This window comes from Aotus nancymaae, unplaced genomic scaffold (assembly GCF_030222135.1).
Source record: "Aotus nancymaae isolate 86718 unplaced genomic scaffold, 86718_ANA_hifiasm-v0.15.2.pri h1tg000108l, whole genome shotgun sequence".
Taxonomy (NCBI): domain Eukaryota; kingdom Metazoa; phylum Chordata; class Mammalia; order Primates; family Aotidae; genus Aotus; species Aotus nancymaae.
Window position 1 is genome coordinate 13,203,507 of NW_026988523.1, and position 17,013 is coordinate 13,220,519.

Sequence of the window (17,013 nt, forward strand, 5' to 3'; positions counted from 1 at the left end):
GATTCGCTGGCCAGCAGCCGCCTCAGCATCCCGCAGCCAGAGCTTGGAGTAATGTGGTGGACAGAGCCTTAGAGGTGATCTAGTCTAGGCTGTCCCCAAGTGTGTTTCCTGGGATGCTAATTGCTATTTTGAGGGAAAAGGCTTCTGTGGTCATTTACTTATGAGAAAGACAGGGTTCAACAAAGGTAAACTGGTTGAGTTGAGGTTTTGTTTTGTTTTTACTGCAGGCCTTCCCAGAGCCTTTAAAATGCCTTTGGTCCCAAGTCTCTGACAGGAGGGTGAGGTGGCATACATTACCTCCACACTTATTGGACCCGAGTGCTCTTCTTCACAGGAAAGCTATGAACAAGAGGAACTTGGTTTGGAAATGTTAGTCTCAGCCGCCATGTCCAGATGAGGATACAGAATTCCATGGAGGTGGAATGACCAGCACTTGGTCCCACAGCTGGATGTGGCCCTGCTAGGGCTGAAGCCAGACGATGGAGTCTAAGCCTGGACTGTTCAGACTTGGGTGTTTCCTTCCATCCCTCACTCACCACACACCTTGATTTAACCCAGGAAAAAACTTTCCAGTGGGCCACGGAAATGGAACGAATTCTGCCCAAGAGAGGCTGCATCTGAGGTTTATTTGTATCTTCAGCAGAATCCCCCAGGCTGGTGGAGGCAGGAGGGAGTGAAGAGGCAGAGTCCCCACAGACACAGCTGCTCAGCCTGGGGCCACAGGGCTTCCATGAGGGAGCCAGTCTGCAGCAGAAAAGCCCAGAAGGCAGCTTCTGCACAGGCACAAGCACAGCCCCCCAGCCCCAACACCACAGACAGGGCCTCCTCTGGGAGGAGGAGGCAAGCTCATATACCACGGCCTGGGCCAGTTGGAGGCCATCTGGCCTGCAGATGCTGGTGAGGCTCCATGGTGTCTGCCCCCAACTGCAGCGGGGACAATGTCCCCAAGAGGAAGAAAAGATCTGACTACTCTTCAGAGCTTGACACACAGCACCCACAGCCAGAATCGAGGGGTGGGCAGGGCCCCATGCTGACCTCCCACTTGTTTGAGGCAGTGTTCAAGGTGCTGTCCACAGCAAGAGAGACAGGACTGCGATCCATCTCCAGAGAGGCCTCCCCGAGCCAGTCCAGAGGAAGGACAAAGAAAAGATTGAAAAAAGCAGAGTTGGGGCTCTCCAGTGCCATCGCGCTGCCTCCCTTCAGTTGTGGTGCACTGCCTCTCCCCTCGCCCAAAGCAGCTCCTGCCACTTGGAGACCCCCTTACCCTAAACACTGAGTGGCACGGGTTGGCCAGCTTAAGAACTCTGTTGACAGAGCCAGACTTCCCTCCTTCCTACCTGCCCCTAGAGTGTGGGAGGTCGCAGCAAGCAGCTGTCCTCCCTGCTGGCGGTCACCACCTCCAGCACTGGCTCTGTTTCCTTTGAACATTAATTAGCAAGCGGGCTCTGATTTGAAAGGAAAGCATTCTTTGGGGGTACCCAGCTGAGAGCAGTGGTCTGGTGGAGCAATGTGAGAGACTCTCTCTGGAAGGCTCTTGCTAATTATAGCAGAACTGGAAATTTGATTTCCAGGTCTGCATAGCGGGTGGGGGATGAGTGGCTCTCCAGTCTGGTAACTGGAGGTGAATTCCTGGACCTTCTCGGATCTTGGCTCTTCCTCTGTGAACTCCAACTTGGGGGTTGTTGGGAGGCGATTTAGTGCTGTTCTAACACACATCCTGGTATCTGCCTTTCATAATGTAAGGACAGAGGCAGATGGCACTGTTTTAACTCCTGTCCCTGTGGACGTGGAGGGCGCTGTGTGGGGAGGAGTGCCACAACCAAAGACCCCAGCAGCACATTTGTCCTGAGTGGAAACCTCCTCTGAGAGTTGCTTCAGCAAGCAGAATGCATGTCTACCATGCTAATCACCCTCACCCCACTTGATCATGTTCATACCCACACCTGAGCTACACCCTCAACCAAATTAGTCCCCCGCCAATCTGGGACCTCTTGGAGACTGTAGGGTAAGGAAAAGGGGTGAGGGACACAGCTTACATGAGCTTAAGATTCCTTTGGTTCCTGAAGGTAAGGAGGGAAACATGGGTTGATTTTCAGGTCTCACCAACAAAGAAGGGAGAGGTGAAACAAGAATACATGGGGCCAGGTGCAGTGGCTCTCGCCTGTAATCCCAGCATTTTGGGAGGCCAAGGCGGGTGGATCATTTGAGGTCATGAGATTGAGACCATCCTGGCCAACATGGTGAAACCCCTTCTCTACTAAAAATACAAAAATTAGCCAGGTAGTAGTTGTGTGTGCCTGTAATCCCAGCTACTTGGGAGGCTGAGGCAGAAGAATCGCTTGAACCCAGGAGGCAGAGGTTGCAGTGAGCTGAGATCATGCCACTGCACTTTTGAGACAGAGCAAAACCCTGTCTCAGAGAAAAAAACAAAAGAATACATGGATACATGGGCCACATGAACAAAACAGGCTCTCTTCAGATAGAAGCTGGTTGGTCACATCACCCCACTGACAAGATCCCTGTCTAGCTACAGACAGCCTTCCGTGACATGTGACCAGCCTTTGAAGCCTAGGACCACCACTTACAACTGGGGGACCTTGGGCAAAATAGTTGGCCTCTCTAAGCCTCAGTTTACCCATCTATATAATAGGGATGATAAAATCAACTCTTAGGATTGCCTTGTGAATCAGGCTAAGTGGTGTAAGCAGCATTGGCCTGATTCCAAAAGCTCAAAGCTGTAACCAATGAAAAGGGCTTATGGAATCATGGAAGAGACAAAGAAACCCACCCGGCAGGAGCTGCAGACAGTGAGCGCTGTTTGAACACCGGAAATAGGGACTTCACTCTGGCTGGGGGTGATCTGAAGGGCCCCCCAGGTGGGGAAGGAGGAAATCATCCACGTATGGGCTGCACATGTGTTCATGGAACTGCAAGCAGGGTAGGGGATGGAAAGGAAGTGTGAGGTGTATACAGAACATGGGAGGAGGTGGATTGAGAAGCTCTCAGTGCCCTGAGCCAAAGCTGTGAACCACATTTCAGTGGTCACAAGGGTTACAAGCTAGGAAGGCACGATAACCTTTGGGTTTTGGAAAGGTTATTTGGCCAGCTGTGAGAGAAGAGGGCAGGGCACGCTGAAGGCAGGGGGGCCGAGTAAGAAGTGGTTCTGTTCTGTGGTGGAGGATCCTGGGCTCAGAACTGAGGTAGAAGCAGTAGAGAAGGGAGACGAGATGGCTCCAAGAGCTGGGACTTGGGCGGCGTCACTGTGGAGGCTGAGGGAGAGGGAATCACTCAAGTTGCTGGTGTGGGTGGTTGATGGTACCAGTCACTGGGAGAGGGTTCACAGAAGGGAAAGGTGACCCATTCCATTCCTAACATCAAAATTAAAGTGCCCAAACAAGTAGAGATACTCAGTTACATAGCATATAGTAGAAGCTTTATAAATACCTGTTGAATGAATATGGTTGGAGTCCAGGCTGGAGCTCAGCAGGGATGGCACCTCAAGGTGGCAGAGTACCAGTCTTCAGCACACAAGGATAGATGGTGTGGAGGTCTCGGGTTCAGAAGACAACCCTTGGCCAGATGCAGTGGCTCATACCTGTAATCCCAACACTTAGGAGGCTGAGGTGGGAGGAGTGCTTGAGCCCAGGAGTTTGAGACCAGCCTTGGGCAACATGGCATAAGCCCTATGTCTACAAAAAATACAGAATATAAGTGAGCCATGATTGCACCAGTCCACTCCAGCATGAGTGACAAAGTGAGATCCTGTCTCAAAAAAAAAAAAAAAAAAAAAAAAACTATTATAATTTTTGACTGGAATGCATTTAATCCTGTTATGGGTTGAATTGTGTCCCTTCAAAATTCATGTTGAAAGTCCTCAGTGTCTCAAAATGACAATTGGAAATAGGCTCATTATAGATGCAATCAACTAAGATGAATAGAGCAGGGTGGGTCCCTAGTCCAATACAACTGATGTCCTTATAAAATGAGAGCAATTGGACAGAGACACTGCAGTGAGAATGCCATGTGAAGGCTGGACTCACACTTCCACAAACCAAGCAAAGCCAGCTAGGATAGAGCCCTGGAAGAGACCCATCTCTAGCGCCTTCAGAGGAAACATGGCCCTGACAGCATCTTCATTTCGGACTTATTTTTATATATTGCCTTTGTATCCAGATCCCTGCTCAATTTATTTCTTAATTTTGAGAGTGTAGAGATTCTTTTGGATTTTCCTGCATCCAAAATCATGCAGTCTGCAAATGATAACACTTTCATTTCTTCCATTTTTTTATACTTTCCCCCACTTTTTCTAGCTTTATTGCACTGGTTAGGACTTTTGTGACAATCCTGTGTAGAAGTGGCACACTGAACGTCCTTTGCCTGTTGCTGAACTTGGGGAAAGTGACTGTATTAGTCCATTTTCATATTGTTGATAAAGACATACCTGAGACTGGGTAATTTATAAAGAAAAAGAGATTTAATTAACTCACAGTTCCAAGTGGCTAGGGAGGCTTCACAACCATGGTGGAAGGTGAAAGGTATGTCTTACATGGTGGCAGACAAGAGAGAACATGTACAGGGGAACTCCTCTTTATAAAACCATTAGATCTCATGAGACATTCACTAGCATGAGAATAGTATGGGAAAAACCCACCCCAATGATTCAATTACCTCCCACCAGCTCCCTCCCACGACATGTGGGAATGAGGAGAGCTACGATTCAAGATGAGATTTGGGTGAAGACACAGACAAACCATATCAGTGTCCAGTATTTCACCACTGAATATCATGTTAGCTACAGGCTTTTTAATAGCTACCCTTTATCAGATGAAGAAAAGTTAGGGTCTGCTTTTATACTTTCTGTTATGTGACACTCTGGTTGTTTATTTTTACATTAGTTCCTATTTTAATTACTATGACCTTATGACACAATTTTATATTTTATAGAAGAAGCCCCCTTCCACATTTCTTCCTTTGCAAAACTGTTAAGAAATATTTTTGCCTATTTATGGGATTTTCTTTTTTTGTTTTTGAGATGAAGTCTTACTCTGTCACCAAGGCATGCAGTGGCATGATCTTGGCTCACTGCAACCTCTGCCCACTGGGTTTAAGCAATTCTCCTGCCTCAGACTTCCAAGTAGCTGGGATTACAGGTGCACACCAGCACGCCAGGCTAATTTTTGTATTTTTAGTAGAGATGGGGTGTTACCATGTTGGCCAGGCTGGTCTCGAACTCCTGACCTCAGGTGATCTGCCTGCCTCTGCCTCCCAAAGTGCTAGGATTACATGCATGAGCCACCACACCTGGCCTATTTATGGGATCTTGGCTGAAATTACATTAAATTTTTTAATTAATTTGGGGGAAACTTTCACCTTCATAATATCTAATAAGTATCCAGAAGCACTGAATAAATATTTCTCCATTTACCCAGATTTTCTTTCATATACATGGTGATATGGTTTGGCTGTGTCCCCACTCAAATCTCACCTTGAATTGTAATAATCCCCATGTGTAAAATGTGGGACCAGACAGAGATAATTGAATCATGGGGGTGGTTCCCCCATGCTGTTCTCATGCTAGTGTGCGAGTTCTCACAAGATCCAATGGTTTTATGAGGGGCATACACCATCATTCAGCTCTCATTCTCTCTCCTCCTGCCATGTGAAGAAGGAGGTGTTTGCTTCCCCTTCTGCCATGATTGTAAGTTTCCTGAGGCCTCCTCAGCCATGTGAAACTGTGAGTCAATTTAACCTCTTTTCTTTATAAATGACCCAGTCTCAGGTATGTCTTTATTAGCAGTGGGAGAATGGACTAATACTCATGGTAAAGATTTTTCATATGATTTCCACATTCTAAAACATTATAATATGTTATATATACAAACAAAATATTTATCTTGTACACATATTTATCAATATATATCACCCACAATGCTAAGAAGAATAACATGAACACCCACACAGTCATCACCCAACATAGAAAGGCATTGCCTTTGCCTTTGGACCCTTCCATGTCCTTCTCCCCAATTTCTATCTCCCTTTCTCTTCCCACCCTGAGTAGGGTACTACCCTGAGTCTGTGTTAATAAATCTCTTGCTTTTTATTACAGTTTCACCCCAAATGTATGTGTCCCAAAATAATACATCTTTTAATTTTGTGTTTCTTTTTGACTTGTTTTGCTTGTTCAACATGTTAGTGACGATCAGTGATATTTTCCCTGTAGCTATATTTTCCTTCCTTCTATCCTCTCTCCCTCCCTCCCTTCCTCCCTCCCTTCCTCCTTCCTTCCTTCTTCTTTTGATACAGAGTTAAACTCCTTTACCCAGGCTGCTGGAATGCAGTGGCACGATCTCGGCTCATTGCCACCTCCGCCTTCTTGTTTCAAGTGATTCTCCTGCCTCAGCCTCCCGAGTAGCTGGGATTACAGGTGCCCACCACCCTGCCCAGCTAATTTTTGTATTTTTAGTAGAGATGGGTTTTCACCATGTTGCCCAGACTGGTTTCAAACTCCTGACCTTGTGATCTGCCCACCTCGGCCTCCTAAAGTGCTGGGATTACAGGCCTGAGCCACCACGCCTGGTTTGTAGCTATATTTTCATTGCTATGTAATATTCCATTTTACAAATATACCACAATTATCCTTCCTACCATCACTGGCTATTTGAATTGTTTTCAGTTATTTTGTATTATGAACAATGTTGCTATTAACATGCTTTTAAATGTCTTTAGTGTAAAATTTTTTTCTAAATGGGCTATTATTTTTCGGCTGAGTTTTTTTGTTCTTTCAGTTCTGTCTTCGATTAATGCTGGTATTTAGGAAAATTAGATTTTTTTTTAATTTTGTAGATACAGGGTCTCACTATGTTGACCGGGCTGGTCTTAAATTACTGGCCTCAAGTGATCCTCCCTCCTTGGCCCCCCAAAGTGCCAGGATTACGATATGAGCCACCACACCTGGTCTGGGAAATTAGATTTGGACATTTATCTTGTGCCCAATTTGAGTACAATTTACTTGGGTTTTTCATCATAAACAATAATATCATCTATAAAGTATAATGATTTGGGCTACTCCCTTTTAATAATTATACATTTCAGAATCATAGACCATTGTTAAATTAATATGGTGCTGCAAAGCATTCCAGTTTCATTCCTAAATTTGGTGGGACTATGCTGGAGTTTCACTATGCTATATGTTGGCTGTTAAATGTTGGCTTTGAGAAATAATATTTTTATTATATTAAGGAAAGCTTCTGCTTCTAGGTAGAGTGTTGAGTTTTGTCAAATACTTCTTTTAGCTTCCATTGAAATAATCATAATTTTTATTGAACTACTGATGTGAGAATCATGCTAATATATGTTTTCATAGTCTCTCATATGAATTAAGCCAATCATTAATATATCATGGACACTTTCTGGTTATTCTCAAGACCAAAAATGGTCACAAATATGATTTCAGGTTTCGGTCATCCTCCAAGATCTTTATCCCTGAGACTCTTTTCATTTGTAGCTGAGAAAATTGATTTGGCCAAGCTGACAGTGACTGTTGACAGACAGGTTAAAGCCGGATGTCCTCCCTCATACTGATGAAGGCTCCTACAGAGCAGGCATGGTAGACTAGGAGGGAAAGTATTAAAATATTTCCCGGCCGGGCATGGTGGTTCACGCCTAGAATCCCAGCACTTTGGGAGGCCAAGGAGGGTGGATCATGAGGTCAGGAGTTTGAGACCAGCTTGGCCAACATGGTGAAACCCCATCTCTACTAAAAATCCAAAAATTAGCCAGGTGTAGTGGCATGTGCCTGCAATCCTAGCTACTGAGGCAGGAGAATTGCTTGAACCTGGGAGGCAGAGGTTGCAATGAGCCTAGATCGCGCCATTGCACTCCAGCTCTGGACAACAGAGCAAGACTTGTCTCAGGGGGGAAAAAAATTCCCTAATCCCAGTCATTTCCCTGTGATTAGGATTATGAAATGAAAAGCCGCAGCTGGGGTTGGGCATGGGAACAGATGCCTGAGAGAGTCAGAGTTGATGCAGGGTGAGTGAGCAGAGACAGTGAAGTCTGCAGTTAAAATCCCCAGACAGGGTCCTGGTCCCATCCCAGTGGGCTTCCTGCCTGCCAGCCTGGGGAGCAGTGCAGGCTGACCTCAACCAGGTAAGAGCCACGTGTCTGTTCTCCTTCGGGCATCTGTAGATTCAGGGTGTTGTGCCGCCCAGAGCTGGTGTGTGTGAGTGTCTGTGTGCCCATGTGTGCTGCAGCATGCAGAAAGGCGTGACGGGAAGACCAGCGGCTGAAGTCTGGAGGTGCCCGACTGTCCTCTGTCTGACGGCCTCTCTTCTAGTGTTCTCTCCCAGCCTGTTTCTGCACACTTTTCTCTCATTACCTTCTCCTCTCCCCACCTCCATCCATTACTTCTTCTGATAGGCATTTTATTTCCAAATTTCCAGGCTCACTCAGAATTGAAGTGTAAGGCTGACACTGCTGCCAGTGATGGATGGCATTTTGGGGAAGAGAAAAGAGGGAAGAGGGGCAGGGGCGAGGAAGCCTGGGCATTGGATGTAAGCAGCTCAGTCAGGAAGCCTGGGCACAGCCTCCAACTCTGCTGGTGGCTGACTTTCTCACAGTGCCTGGGGCATGACTGGCCATACTGAGTGGACGAACCAAATCCTTTGGAGATGACCTTGATCCTCTTAGCAAGCTGTGGCCCCTCTCTCTTGGGCATCACTATCTGATAGGGATTTTTTCTTTTACTTAATTACCTGGCATTTCGTCCATACCTTTTGTGTGGTGGGCACCTGTTAGGGGCCAGGCACACAGGAAGGATCAGACACGGTGCTGCTCTCGAGAAGTCTCTGTGAAGTGGGAGACACAGGGCTCAGATGTGTGCAACTGTGGACAAGTCCTCTGATAGAAGCAGGTGCTCCACCAGGGGAGGACTGTGGAGGGGTGAGGGAAGGCTTCCCTGAGGAGGTGACATGTGAGCTGAGTGTGGAAGGTCTAGGAGGAGACAGACAAGTTGGAATGGGGACATCAGTCTGCTTGGGCCGCCATAACAAAACACCATAGACTGGGTGGCTTAAAACACAGGAAATTATTTCTATGGTTCTGGAGGCGGATGTCTGAGGTCACATCCCAGCTCGGGGGCACACTGGGGAGGACTCCCCTCCTGGCTTACAGACAGCTGCCTTCTCATCAAGTCCTCACGTGGTGGGGAGGGTGGGTATTGAGAGAGCTCTCTGGGGTCTCGTCAGAATGCTAATCCCATCGTGGGGGCCCCACTCTCATGACCTCCTCTAACCCCTAATCAACCCACAAAGTCCCCACCTCCTAATACTATCCCACAGGGGTGATGACGGCATCCATATATGAATTTGGAGGGGCCACAGTTCAGTCCACAGCAGGATATGTGCATGTGGAGTGAAGCAGGTATTTCAGGCTGAAGGAACACCTGGGCAAAGGCGAGAAGACAGGACAGTGTCACCAGCCAGGGAATTAGAAGCAACTCAATATAGTGAGGAAGAAGGTCAGGCTCTTGGGGGTTGGGACGAGAGATGAGGCTGGAGGGACCCATGTGCCATGAAAAGGCTTTTGAGTTTTAACTCGAGGACCTGTGCTTCCCTAAACTGACCAGTCATCAATATCACCTGGGAAATTTGGGAGGAAACAGGTTTCTGGGCTTTGATCCAACCAAAGGAATCAGAATCTGCACAGGTGGGGCCTCAGAATCATCCTTCCTAGCAGCACGGTGGGGAGTACAGGGGAGCCTCAGGAGGGTTTGGGGAGAGAGGAAGCAGCTCATGGTAGACCCCACACGCGCCCTTGCTCCTCTGCTGGAGAAAGTGATGAAAGCAGACCTGGGTCTGGGAATGGCGTCCTCAGCAGTTGCTGCTCAGATCAGTTGCTTCCTTGGACCATGTTCCTGTGAGCAAGATAGGAGTCACCAGGACTCCAGGAAATGCAAGTTTCCATTTGGACAAGCTCCTTTAGGCTGGACCGTCAAGGGATGGCAGAAGGGTGCCCCCACCTCACTCCTGTCCCACTTGGCTATAATGGTGTGAGCTGAAAGGACCATCTCTGTCACTTTTCCTTTCATCCTGAGTGAAATCTGGTTTCCATAGCCCACATAGCTCCATATTTCCAACATGGAAAGTTGGGAGGAGGGGTGAAACTTGTGTTTTCACCCAGAGTAAGTCAAAGGGGCTCCTTGGAATGGTCCATTTCCCTAGTTGTCAGCAGAGGAAGGGGCTTTGTGATCAGGAAAACATTATATTTGTTTTCCTCCTGGACCTCCCTTCAGAAGATGATAATGAAAGTGTCTGATGCATAAAGAAATAAACAAGGTTGTTCTCCAGCCCAGAAATGTGCCAGGCTCAAAGGCTAAGGTGGGGTCAAGACCACACCGAGGTGCTGCCAGTCACAGGGTGGAGTCTGAGCTGCTCACTGGGACCCAACCTCCCCTGCTCTGCAGCCTAATCCTTCCCCTGCCTTTCCTGGGTTAAATTTTATACTTAGTAACACTGAAACCAGGCAGTTTCACACCTCTGAGCCTGCATTTATGCTAATCTCTTCACCTGAAATGTCCTCTCACCCCTCCCCCTCTGTCTGGTGAATTCCTGCTCATTCTCCAAGGCCCAGTTAGCTGTGGTACCTCTTCTCACCCAACACACACCCCTCAATGTAGCCTTTTCTGTGAGCAATCTACACCACCTTATGCTGACCTGGATGGGAGCACATATATAGAAAATTTATGTACCTGCCCCTCCCCAACTCAACTTGACCAGAAATTTCTCAAGGGTATGGTCTGGGTGCTAAATTTTGTCTCTGCAGTCTCTGACACATCATAGGAGCTCAACAAATATCTGCTCCACTGACCGGAATCCAGATGAACAAGAATACCCCTGACACGTAGATGTCATAATTTAACAGCATTCTAAGGATTTGCTCATGGTTATCTTTAGGACAGGTAGCTTTTAAAGCCTCAGTATAGACGTGACACCCGACTCCCCTGGAAAAAACAAAAACAAAAAGACAAAGCCTTTAACCCAAATAAAAGAGATTATTTGCATCTCAAAAGATTGGGGGGAGGCAGGTTTTCTTTAAACATTAAGCCTTTGCTGGAACTTTCAGAAACTTGACTTATAGATCATTAACTTCTGGGGGAGGGTGGAAGCAGAAGCCGTGGAGTCTGAATTCAGAGGGGCCTCTATAAAGAGGAAACAAGGCAGAAAATCTTGGAGCCAGACAGAGCTGGGTTCAGATTCTAGCTACACTGGCTGTGTGGTCTTGGGTAAGCTGCTTAACCTCTCTATACCTCGATTTCGTTATCACCAAAGTGGAGATACACTATACCTATTTTGCATGGTTGTTTTAAGGATGTAAAAGATGCTATGTTGGGTACCTTAGCTCATAGACTCCCCAATAATAGTAACAGTGCTGCTGCTGTCAGGCTTAACACTGCACATGCAGGAGAAGGAGTCTTGAGGGGTTTTCAACTTAGAGGGCAGGAACAAGAAAGCCAGGAAGGGCCAAGCCGCTGTGCCAGCACATTTTCAGTATCACAGCATTTCATAATTTTTTTCACAAATCTTTTGATTTTTTTTTTTTAAACAAAATCTTTCCTTGTTGAACAGGCAGATGCTGGTGACAGCACTGTGCAGTGTATCCGCATGAGGGCCTGGACTCTAAGAGACTGGACTGCCGCTTACCCAGCTGTGGATCCTGGGGAGTTCACTTACACTCAGTGTCTGTAGAAAGAAGACAATAGCCAGTGCCCACCTCTTAAGGCTGAAATATGAGATAACGAATTTAAACTCCTTAGCCAACACCTGGTGCCCAGTAAGCCCTCTGCAAACAATGCAGGCACCACTCTGTGAAGGGATCAGTACTTATAAGCAAAAGCAGTCAATGCTTTGTTCCAGGAACTTCTTGTTCTGGAAACATGGTGAGTTTCGGGGAGGGCAGAGGCCAACCGGACCCTGGAGACCACCTGTCACAAGAGCTGTGTAACTGCTACAGGAGAGGGGTTCTGGCCAGACCCCAAGAGTTGAATCTCTCACAAGAAAGAATTCAGGGCAAGGCCAGGTGCAGTGGCTCATGCCTGTAATCCCAGAACTTTGGGAGGCCGAGACAGGTGGGTCACTTGAGGCCAGAAGTTTGAGACTAGCCTGGCCAACATGGTGAAACCCCATCTCTACTAAAAATACAAAAATTATCCAGGTGTGGTGGTGCGTGTCTGTAGTCCCAGCTACTCAAAAGGCTGAGGTGGGAGAATTGATTGCCCCACTACACTCCAGCCTGAGCAACACAGCAAGACTTTGTCTCAAAAAAAAAAAAATTTAAGTTAAGTCCACAGTGCAAAGCAAAAGCAAGTTTAGTAAGAGAGTAAAGTGGTGGCCTGGGCATGGTGGCTCACGCTGTAATACCAGCACTTTGGGAGGTCGAGGTGGGTGGATCACGAGGTCAGGAGTTTGAGACCAGGCTGGTGAACATGGTGAAACCCTATCTCCACTACAAATACAAAACTTAGCTGGGTGTGGTGGCACACACCTATAATCTCAGCTTCTCAGGAGCTGAGGCAGGAGAATCACTTGAACCCGGGAGGCAGAGGTTGCAATGATCCAAGATCTCGCCACTGTACTCCAGCCTGGGCAACAGAGTGAGACTCTGTCTCAAAAAAAAAAAAAAGAAGAGAAAAAGAAAGTAAAGTGGTGAAAGTACAGTTATTTCTGGAAAGTAAGAGGAGGAACGTGTCTACCCTAGGTACAATATTCATATTCACTTATATAGGATGAAAAAAAGATCATGGGGAGATGTGCTCTGCTACCAGGGTTTGTGATAAAGGATTAATTTTCTTAATCACTATATTTTGCATTAATTGATATTATTAACTTAAAAGCAAAATTAGGAATGAGCCTGTTCTCAAGATATCAGGATATCAGGACCCTCCTAAGTCTGGGTCTGTTTAGTAAACGTTATTAATTTGTTCCCTTAGCCGTAAACATCTAGAAGCTAGAAATAGCTAACTTACTGGGAACGCACCCCAGCAAGCCCCAGACTCATTCTCCTCGCCCTCACACAAGATGGAGTCGCTCTGGTTCAAACGCCTGTGACATAACCTTGGGCCTGTACTGTGGCACAGAGGGTTTGCCCTGGATAATTCTCAAGTTCCCAGATTGGCAAGAGGCCAGTCCACTCGCGGCACCCCAGGCTCCGCTCTCCTGTCGCCTGCCAGACGCCCCGTCCCCCGCCTTGTGCAGCGCAACTCCCTCCTCCCTCAGGAGGCAGCCCCTCTAGAAAGCTTCCTTCCCTCCTCCCTGCCCGGGCACACGGCGCGGCCCTTACTGTTGCTGTGCCGGTCGTGTCATTTGGAGGTTCACCAGAACCCCATGCTTGACAGTGAAGCCTTGTCGGCTGAAGGAAAGGCGAACGGCCACTTTCTCTTTGTAGAGATTTCCGGAATCTCCTGGGGCCACTTTTATTGCTTCCCGTCTTTTGTGGAAACACAGGCTTGGAAATAGGTGAGGCTCGGTCACCCCCTCCGGGTGGAAGGGGAAAGCAAGCGCCGTCGGTTCCGGCCGCGGCTGCAGGGAATGCCCTTGGCTGCGACCCCCACCGCGCGCTGGGAAAAGTGGCGAGGTGGGCTAGGGAGACCCCAGGACCCCGAGACCCGGTCCCCACCGAGGCGGCGGCGGGCAGTGCCGGCACCGTGGCAGGCGGGAGGCGCGGACCGCGTCCCCTCCGCGTTTCCTCGCGCCTCTGGAGAGCGAGAACCAACGACCTTGACCTCGGAGGAAGCGGCTCCTCCGGGCGGGGGACGGCCCCACAGAGAGGGCGGCCGGCTCCTCCGGAAAAGTCCGCACAAAAGGCATTCCCCGGCTTCCACCCGAAAGGCGAGCCCCGGGTGTAGGGTTACCGGCGGCGCGCGGGGCCGGTGAGAACGGGGTGCGTCCCCAGCTCCCGCCCGCGCTCCCGGCCTCCGCTCTCGCGCTCGCTGTCCCGTGGGGAAGGCGCCAGCGCCCTGCGAGCCGGCGGCCGCCCCGTCGTCCCCACGCTCGGGGCCGCCCCGGGGCTTCCCTCTCGCGCCCCTGACGGCCGGGGCCACTCGCTCCCTGGGCCGCGGCGCGGAGAGGCGGCTACACGGGGCTCCGGGCGAGTGGGAGGCCCAGGCCCGGCTCCTCCAGCCCCTCCAGCCCCTTCCGCGGCCCCTCCTCTCCGCGCTCCGCTCCCTCTGCCCACCGCGGCCCGGGAAGCGCGGGCTTGGCCGTTCTCCCCTCCACGGCAAAGCCGCGAACGGACAGCCGATGCCACTTCCTCCCCGCCCGACCCCGCTTCCCCTCCTCTCTCCGGGAGGGAGTGCGGCCCGCGGGGCGCTGCGCGGGCCGGACCCACCCGGGACCCCCGGGCTGCCCGCAGAGCTGGGAGGTGGCCCAGCCTCGGCGCAGCCTCTGACCCCTGGTCGGCCGCGCCCCGAGGGGCGAGGCCTGCGGGCCTCACTCCTTCCCGCCCGGATTCGGGACTGGAAGTCCCTCCCCGAACCCAGCAGCGGGCCTGGGAGGGAGAAGGGGCTGGAGTGGGCCTCGCCTCTCCGAGGGATGGAGGGGACGGAGGCGGCGGCGGCCAAACCTGCGGGCGGCAACCCCCAGTGAGTATGGAGGAAGCGGCGCCGGGCCTGCCGGGCGGGGGCGGCGGACCTGAGGGGCAGCGGAGCGGGGACCCCGGGTCGCCCCGGCCGCTGGGAAGCGGGCCTCCCTAGGGCTCGGAGCTGGAGGGTCGTGGGGAGGCCTGCCCTTTACGTCCATCTTCGTTTGGCCTCTCTGAGTTAGAGGAAATACATCACAGTGCTTGGGCCACAGAACCAGGCGGCTCTGAGCTGACCGATCTTCCCGAAAGCCCGTGCCAATGGGACCCCAGTGGGAGGGTCTCATTCTTTAAGGTCTCTGGGATGCTGTGCCGGAGTTTATCCATTAACAATTCTTACTTTTAGTTTTTGGAGCCAGTCTCGCTCTGTCGCTCAGGCTGGAGTGCGGTGGTGCGATCACGGCTCACTGCAACCTCGACCTACTGGGCTCAAGCCATCCTCCAGCTTCAGCCCCCCCCAAAAGCAAAAAGTTCTTTTAACTTAGTAGAAAATACTCATATTACATTCTAATCCCGTTTTCTGGATTGGACTTGAGAGGTGAAGAAGGAGGTGCAAAGAGAAACTTGCTGCATTCTCTATTAACTCATAGAACAAATTATTTCTGTCTTCCTAAAGATAATCCTTAAACTTTACTGGCTTAAAACTGATGTGACATTTCGCATTATATGTGTATTTTGCTTTATAAAATATGTACATTCTTGAAAGCTTGTGTATAAATTGAATTGTAATAAACGACTACAGAGGGACTTGCCATTTAAGAGAATTTTATGGTGACTCCTTGGTCAGTGTTATGAAGTGGATAACTCATAATTTGTAGTTTATGTACATATGGATTTTTATACATGAAGTTTACTTCAAGTGGGGCACATCTAGATATATGATATTAAAGTTGCATTTTTTCAGAAGGTAGAATTAATATTAAGACACTGTGGCATGTAGGTATGCATGCAACACCCTGAGTCAAATCCCTGCTAACCTTCATTCCTTGGGAAGGGGTAAACTCAGCCATGTTGCTGAGGATCTGTGCAATGCTGGCAAGTCACCCAGCCTCTGGGGATGGAACATTCTCGTCTAAGAAATAAGGGGAGTGGGGTTAAGTGATCACTGCATGTTTTGGAAAAAGCCTGGGCTTGGAATGAGAAGTTTTGGATTCCGAACTGGCCCTCCCCTTAGCACCTGTGTGTTGTAATCCACACCTCAGTTTCTCCATCTGTAGAAGCATAATAAAGCCATTTTGTTTTGTTTTGAGATGGAGTCTCTCTGTTGCCCAGGCTAGAGTGTGGTGAGGGGATCTCAGCTCACTGTAACCTCCGCCTCCCAGATTCAAGTAATTCTCCTGCCTCTGCCTCCCAAGTAGCTGGGACTACAGGTGCCCGCCACCATGCCCAGCTAATTTTTTGTATTTTTAATGGTGGGGTTTCACCATGTTGGCCAGGCTGGTCTTGAACTCCTGACCTCAAGTGATCTACCGGCCTCGGCCTCTCAAAGTGCTGGGATTACAGGTGTGAGCCACTGTGCTGGGTCAATAATACCATTCTGTCAGAGTTATAACAGGATTCTTGGCAGGGAGTGAGTTTGAAAGCACTTACAGTCCCGCCTGACGTACAGCAGATGCCTGATTGGTGTTCGTGACTAGTCAAGGTCTCCCTTTGAGCACAACCCCGTGCTCTGGTCCTGTGGCTTGTTCATCAGGGGTCAGGGGTGAGGTTGGGTGCAGCACCTTCTACCGGAGGGTCAGATCCTGCTTGGTGTCTTCCTGATGTCCATCATCCTCATTTGCTCCCCTTGGAGAGGAAAGAGCATGTTGCCTGTTAGCAGAGTTAGCAGATGTGGGTGTCCTCCACTGAAACTACCCTTCAGCAAAGCAAGAGGCCAGGGATTGGGAAATCACCCTGGTTTTCACTCTGGTCCACGTTTGGCATAGAATTAGTTGTCCTTTGAAGCTTCATTTTGCCCATCTGTAAAACAAGGATAGAGAAACTAGAACACTGCTCAGACTTGGAAGAAAAAATTCAGCAATCACTTATTTGTACTCTTCAATGATTTGCGTTTTTTAAGAAGTGTTTTCATATCATCTATGGCAGGGATCCCCAACACCCAGGCCGTGAACCAATAGCGGTCCACAGACCACAGCAGTCTGTAGCCTGTTAGGAACCAGGCCACACAGCAGGAGGTGAGTGGCGGGTGAGCAAGTGAGCAATACTACCTGAGCTCTGCCTCCTGTCAGATCAGTGGCGTCATTCGATTTTCACAGGAGCGCGAATTTTGTTGTGAACTGCGCATGTGAGGGAGCTAGGGTGCAAGCTCCTTATGAGAATCTAATGCCTCATGATATGAAGTGGAACAGTTTCATCCCAAAACCATTCCACCCCACCCTACCC

General features: G+C 49.3%; 2 protein-coding genes across 5 annotated transcripts in view; one reads left to right on the plus strand and one right to left on the minus strand.

Annotated features, from left to right (window-relative positions):
• LOC105711631 (uncharacterized) overlaps window positions 1-17,013 on the minus strand; it is a 100,295-nt gene that overhangs the window by 79,884 nt on the left and 3,398 nt on the right. For both annotated transcript variants that reach the window (XM_064370499.1, XM_064370496.1), the window contains exons 2-3: window positions 16,222-16,590; window positions 3,445-3,689 (exon numbers count right to left, since the gene is read on the minus strand). The gene's annotated coding sequence lies outside the window, so the exon portion shown is untranslated. The remainder of the gene's footprint in view (window positions 1-3,444; window positions 3,690-16,221; window positions 16,591-17,013) is intronic.
• The window catches only part of KIAA1614 (KIAA1614 ortholog), a 44,856-nt gene continuing 35,821 nt past the window's right edge, over window positions 7,979-17,013 (plus strand). The window contains exon 1 of one of the 3 annotated variants that reach the window (XM_012444419.3): window positions 7,979-8,148. Coding sequence is in view for 1 of the 3 variants with exons in the window: in XM_064370494.1 (XP_064226564.1) it covers window positions 14,295-14,635 (341 nt within the window). In the remaining 2 variants the exon portion in view is untranslated. Of the gene's footprint in view, window positions 8,149-13,364; window positions 13,512-14,260; window positions 14,636-17,013 lie in introns of those variants that run through there. The other 2 variants (XM_012444418.3, XM_064370494.1) reach the window with 2 other exon arrangements.